Source organism: Osmia bicornis, chromosome 2 (assembly GCF_907164935.1).
Source record: "Osmia bicornis bicornis chromosome 2, iOsmBic2.1, whole genome shotgun sequence".
NCBI lineage: Eukaryota > Metazoa > Arthropoda > Insecta > Hymenoptera > Megachilidae > Osmia > Osmia bicornis.
Genome location: NC_060217.1, coordinates 673,042 through 679,421, shown reverse-complemented (window position 1 = coordinate 679,421; position 6,380 = coordinate 673,042). Strand labels below are relative to the sequence as shown.

The following is a 6,380-nucleotide window of genomic DNA, read 5'->3' as shown; positions in this document are numbered from 1 at the left end:
CGTGAAATATGGAACGAATCCGTACTCTAGGTGGCTGCTTCGGTCCCACTCTTCTTCACCATCACTACCTACCGTCACCGACTGATTCAACACCACCGTGACACAGTTACAACGTGCCACGCTGTAAATCCTACCGCTTGCACCAAACCATGATCTAGAAACACGGATGAATCCTGGGATATATAAAGCGGATTAGAAGCAAACTTTGTCATTCCCTCGACACCGTGCTACGGTGGAAGGTGTGCACTGGCCAAAAGATAGAAGACCGAAGGTAAAAGACGCAAACGTACCTAGTGCAGCACCTCGCATGATCCAGAGGCTCACCTTCTCAAGGATAAACGAGGGAAATAACGGTGGCTAAGTTTATTGTTCGACGGAAGATCCATCGTTTCAGCGCCATGTCTAAGGTGAGGAAACTTACGGGCCGCGAATAGCAAGGAAATTATATCTCTCGCAACTGATATGCATCGAATAGGAAAAAGCTTGCGACGAGATTGTTCGTACCTCGGAACGACGTGCTATTCTACCTAGGGTAATTGCACAACACGCGATACGAACTCTGTGTTTGAGCACACGAAACAATTCAGTGTTTCTGCTCGGAAAAACTGTTCACAAGGGAATACGAAATTTGTAGTGAAATTATGATAAAAATAAGTACCGTAGTATTCGCGCTATCGATAAAATTACACCTTGAAAGACCTAAGAGCTCATCCTATTCAAGTATTTATGAAGCTGCAATAAGATATCAATAAACAAATAAGAAATTATAAATCTTAATGTTCAAGTAATGAATTCATAACTATTTAAGCTAACAGTTATATCTTCTTATTATAAACTTATTTGCTCGTCTTCTATCCTGTTCACAGATTGGATTAGCAGTATTTATCGTTGCGCTCACCCTGGTGCGTTCCGAGCCTCCAGTGAATTCTTATTTACCACCGGGCGGAGGTGGTCCCGGGGGTGGTAATGGTGGAGGTGGCGGAGGTCCTTCAAACACTTACGGACCACCTGGATTCGATGGTCAGAATGGTATCGGTGGAGGCCCTGGAGCTTCCGGTGGTGGTTTATCGAATAGTTACGGAGTACCTACTGGTGGAAACGGTTTCAACGGTGGTGATTCTGGCAATGGAAGACCTAGCTCGAACGGTGGGCGAAACGGTGGTAGCAGAGGAAATGGTTTCGGAGGTGGTCAGCCTTCCAGCTCTTACGGGCCGCCATCCAGTGGATTCGGTGGAAACGGAGGATCTGGTGGCGGAAGACCCTCGAGCAGCTATGGAGCACCTGGTGGAGGAAATGGATTCGGCAATAGTGGAAACAACGGCGGTAGCAAAAACGGATTCGGTGGCAGTCCATCGAGCAATTATGGCCCTCCGGAAAGTGGAAACGGATTCGGTGGTGGTAATGGGGGTGGAGCTCCGTCTGGCCTCTACGGACCTCCGGGAAGGAATGGAAACGGAAATGGTGGCAATGGTGGGCGACCATCGAGCAGCTACGGTACTCCTGATAGGAACGCTGGAAGACCGTCAGGACTTTACGGACCACCTGGCAGAAATGGAAATAACGGTGGTGGAAATGGAGGATATAACGGTGGTAATGGTGGCAGTGGTGGTTTTGGACCAAGTGGAGGCAACGGCGGATATCCGTCCGGAGGACCCAGTGGCAACGGAGGTGGCAATGGGGGCTATCCAGCTGGTGGTCCAGGTGGCAGCGGAGGCTTTCCTTCTGGTAGTCCAGGCGGCAACGGAGGCTATCCTTCGGGAGGTCCTGCTGGAAATGGAGGCTATCCCTCTGGAGGTCCAGGTGGAAACGGTGGAGGCAATGGTGGAGGTTACGGAGAAAATGCGGATGATGGAAGTAACGTAAGTTTATTTTTCACAAGATTATACACTGTCGGATTTATCATTTTTTTTAGTGAAACGTCATTTTCTCAACTAAACGGTGAATGAAAGAAACGTGACATCCTATACAACCAATTATAGCTATAATCTAAGCCAATGCTTTCTCTCGTAATTTTAAAATCAATGCATAATGACTATGACCCAAAACGTTGCTCAAGACATGTTCTTATAATTCTTGAATCGATCAATAATCAGTATTTCGTCACAACGTATTCTATTACTGCGCCTATTACAATTAATATACTACGTTTTGTTTTATTTTCTTCACGATCCTTAAAACGGATGTAGGAACCAGCAAAATACGAATTCTCTTACGAAGTAAAAGATGATCAATCCGGGGCTGATTACGGACATACCGAAAGCAGAGACGGCGACCGAGCTCAAGGAGAATTCAACGTATTACTTCCCGATGGAAGGAAACAAATTGTTGAATACGAAGCCGATCAAGATGGGTTCAAGCCTCAGATTAGATACGAAGGTGAAGCGAACTCGCAAGGATATGGATCTGGAGGACCAGGGGGTAACGGTGGAGGTGATTTTGGTAGTAATGGATATCCAAGTGGCGGACCTAACGGAGGTGGAGCTGGTGGCAATGGATACCCACGTGGACCTAATGGAAATGGACTTGGTGGTAATGGATACCCCAGTGGTGGACCTAATGGAGGTACACCAGGTGGCAATGGTTACCCTTCAGGAAGGCCAGGTAATGGACCTGACTTCAACGATGGTAAGTAGAAAATATACCAATTCTATTAACTAATCTCTATCCTATTAAGTTATTGAAATTGTTATTAAGTTATAAATTGTTACTTTCTTAGGAGGTTTCCCGTCCGGGAGACCAGGTGGTGCCAACGGTGGATACAGAAACGGAAACAATGGTGGCAATGGTAATGGAGGATATCCATCCGGAAGCGGTGGCGACGCTGGGGCCAACGGAGGATACCAATACTAAATATTCATCTAGGTGTAGTGATATATACATATATCGCGTGTACTACAAAAAAGGGAATATATAGGGCAACGTTTATCATAACGCATAGGATAGTTTCTGTCTGGAACAGTAGAAATGCGAATGGAATTGCTAATGATAATAGCATCCGGTACGATCGAACTTTTGGGTCGGCATCTAATATATTTAATCGCTTTAGCACAATTTCAATTCAACGATCGTGGAATGAACAAAATGGTAACTCGTTTAACTGTGAAGACAAACAAGTTTTTAAGATGCAGTGCATCGTTTGTTTCAGACGTGGTATCCTTCCTTAGTGAAAACATAATGATTATTCGTACGATAAACATAAAGACCTCACAGTTGATTATTAGACGTAAACGATATCGTTGAGTATTAGTTGCATACACTGTGCCAATATGTACTCGTTCACGGTAGATTATGTGTTGCAATAATACTAATCGTATCGTTTAATTGACTTAGCAAAAAGAGCGGATCCAGAAGCGTTGCTTGAGAATGTTTCTGAATCATTTTTATTATTTTTATTATTATCATTTTTCATTATAAAAAACGAAACAATCACATTAAATATGAACAAATAATTTTTTTTATTAAAGCAAAGTATTATAAAAAAGTATTAAAATTTGATAAGATCGAGGGCTCAATCACCCCCTTTTCCGGATCCGCCATTGCTTAGCGAATGAAACGTCATTAATTTTTCAATTTTCTTTCAGTACATGTAATAAGACTCATAAACCAATTGGTTATTTTCATATGAACCATTCGTAATCTTATGCATTTAATTTTCGAGTTCTTCGATAGAACGTTCGAACTAAGTATCTTTTTCAACTTTCACCAAGTAATTTACAACTTTATAACCATAAATCATGTATACGCTAATTTGTAACGTTTATTAAGGTATATTTTGTATTTATTACTATTTATCATACTATGTATATTTTAATGATGTTTAAAAATGTAGCTGTAGAAACGAACATCCGCATAAAATAAAAATTGCGGTAGGCCATAATGTGTTCAATCTTTCAATCTTACCTTTCATGCGGTATAAATGAATTCTATACATTGATTATACCGACGAACAAAAATTGATAGTGAATAATCGAACAATTTTAAAAATATGTGAAAAAGAGACAATAATTTCAACCTTACTTTCATATCATATACCATAATAAACTACAGTTTATTCTCTATCGATGTATGTAAATAGTTTTTCAATTTTCAAATTCACGAAAATCGACTTTTGATCACCGAAAGCCGTTTTGTCCCACTGTGCGCCGTCCAGGATTAGATATAACCTAAACTAACCTATTGTATTTTTAGACAAAGTATAAAATATATTTTATTTTTTATTGTTGTATTTTACACTGGGTCTGTACATATAAGTACATATATATGTACCTCTGTAAAATTAAGGGGGGACCTCTATGTAGAAAGCCGAAATTAAGCCGATTTTCAATAATTATTTTGAAGGGTAAGGAATGAATAAATATTTTCAAGGTTTTGAGGACTATTTAATAGATACTTCATCTTCATTTTGCAATTTTTTTGTGTAAATAAAATACAAAATGGCGGAGATACAGCATATGTTCGAAGCGTCGTAAAGTTTCTTGCAAAACGGTATACACTCTAGTGTCGGTTCTGATTATTCGAAACAGCCAAGCAAAGAAATCTGATTAGTATATAGTTGTAGTAAAAATTCAAAATTGGAAAAATGGCAGACCTCAGAACAAAAAGCTTACTTATTTTGACGGAACACTGTACTCTTTTCTGCAGTAAAAAAAATGTTTATTTCTGTGATTTTACCTTACTTGTAGGTTCATCCAGGAGACACTACTACCCTTAAAATGTGTACAAAATTTCAGTCCGATCAGTTGAGTAGTTTTTGAGTAATCGTGTACACCGATTTTCAGCTTCGCGAAAAAAAGTTTCGAGAAAATCGCGTTTAAAGTTTCGGTAAGAGAAAAATGTATGATTTTGTGACTTACTGGCTAGTCTGCTATTCCAGTACCGTACAATAACCCTTCAGCTTCCTCAAAATAGTCATTTTGTTCCGCCAGCTGTTCTCTATGTGCTTTGCGGGCCTCTTTTGTGGACAACGAGCTGCGCCTCGTTGGATTTCTCGGCATAATCCATCGCTTGTTTTCCAATTGTCAGCTTTAATTCTTGCATTATTTTTAAGATTGAAAAATACCCTTCATTAAAAATGCCACCTGCTATAAATGCAGCGATTTCCACTATTTTCAATCCAGAATGGAGGTGTTTCGGATGTGTTTCAGCACAAGAGATTGAACGGTTTTTATACCTACCATTACTTTGAAAATTCCGCATAAATACTTCTTCCGAAACATCTGACTAACCCCTATTACAGGTATAGAAGCACTTCAAAAGGGATAGTAAATAAACAGCGCCCCGGTCATTATACCAGCGCGCGCGTCTTGGAACGGAGCGGAGGTGGGTCACGGGTGCAGGCTCTCACAGCAATAGCTTTGTGCTCCACGCCAAATACCAATGCGTTTCGTATTCTAGAGGGTTCAAAGTAACTTTTTAAGCAATAAAAAAAAAAGACTTTTTTGACACCTTCTACATAGAGGTCCCCCCTTAATATAGTTAGACTGTTGTTGCACAGGATTCAACTTACAAATAACAAGGAGTCGACGTGAGTATATAATACTGCTTTATTAGCACAAACAAAACAACAATGACATAATATACTTCGCGCGTATTACAAAAAAATAAAATAAAATAAAGTATTCTTTGGTTTTCTAGACTTCATACGCACGCTTGAGAGAATATATGTATGTATGTACAACAAATTTTATTATACATCGTAGTACAGAACAAAAAACTATTCACGCCACCGACGGCAGCGCCTCTTTTACCAACTTAATCCAACTTAATCCAACAACTGTCATTTGTTTCTGTTCAGATTGCACATTCCTTCGGTTCTTCAGGGTAGCCTGATATTTTTCAGCACCGAGGCGTGAAGAAAGTGGGAAAAAAGGATAACCATTTAAAAATAAGATACAAAGGATGTACAGTGAGTTGCAATGAACTTGTCGCAGTGAAGTTGGCTCCAGATTTACTGACACATTCACGCCGCGTCGGTGAGTCGATCTCGCCCATCGTCTCACCGACGCGGCGTGAATGTGTCAGTAAATCTGGAGCCAACTTCACTGCGACAAGTTCATTGCAACTCACTGTACATATATGTAATAACATGAATGTAAATTTTTTTGGTTATTTTGCTGTGGTGTATTATGATTTATACTGTATTTTTCATTTAAAAATACGCGTATAATAAGACATACATAGTTAAATATTAATGTGTCGTAATAATTTTGTAATATATGTATATGAGTGCATAACAGAGAATTCTTCGAATTTTAAATTTGTAAAAATGAATAAGTATATAGGTATATACATACATTTAACACATGTGTAATATAGAATTGTTATTGAAAACATTGTGGTTGATTCATTTTACTCATTACTCACTGTCGCAAGTAAGCACC

At 39.5% G+C, this 6,380-nt stretch overlaps 1 protein-coding gene and 1 long non-coding RNA gene across 5 annotated transcripts; one reads left to right on the top strand and one right to left on the bottom strand.

The window, feature by feature from the left end:
• The first annotated feature begins 339 nt into the window (after positions 1-339).
• On the top strand, positions 340-2,850 carry LOC114880304 (pro-resilin). The gene is made up of 6 exons (XM_029196180.1): positions 340-407; positions 867-1,566; positions 1,627-1,859; positions 2,187-2,475; positions 2,572-2,625; positions 2,717-2,850. Exons 1-6 carry the CDS (start codon positions 399-401, stop codon positions 2,848-2,850), a joined length of 1,419 nt encoding a protein of 472 aa, XP_029052013.1. The 5' UTR covers positions 340-398.
• A 1,503-nt stretch (positions 2,851-4,353) lies between these two features.
• Positions 4,354-6,380, bottom strand: LOC114880307. 4 transcript variants are annotated; one of them, XR_003790056.2, is made up of 3 exons: positions 6,294-6,380; positions 5,175-5,825; positions 4,354-5,081 (listed from the first exon to the last, which is right to left on the bottom strand). It is a non-coding gene; the product is annotated as an uncharacterized LOC114880307 (long non-coding RNA). The 4 variants fall into 4 exon arrangements; XR_003790055.2 differs by lacking the exon at positions 6,294-6,380 and having other exon boundaries at positions 4,354-4,778; positions 4,854-5,081; positions 5,175-5,903; XR_003790054.2 differs by lacking the exon at positions 6,294-6,380 and having other exon boundaries at positions 5,175-5,390; positions 5,507-5,903.

Coding starts and splice junctions, on each gene's coding strand:
- LOC114880304 (XM_029196180.1), top strand. Junction 1,567..1,626: donor CAGAAATGGAAATAACGGTG/GTGGAAATGGAG, acceptor GACCAAGTGGAG/GCAACGGCGGATATCCGTCC. Junction 2,476..2,571: donor AAGTGGCGGACCTAACGGAG/GTGGAGCTGGTG, acceptor GAGGTACACCAG/GTGGCAATGGTTACCCTTCA.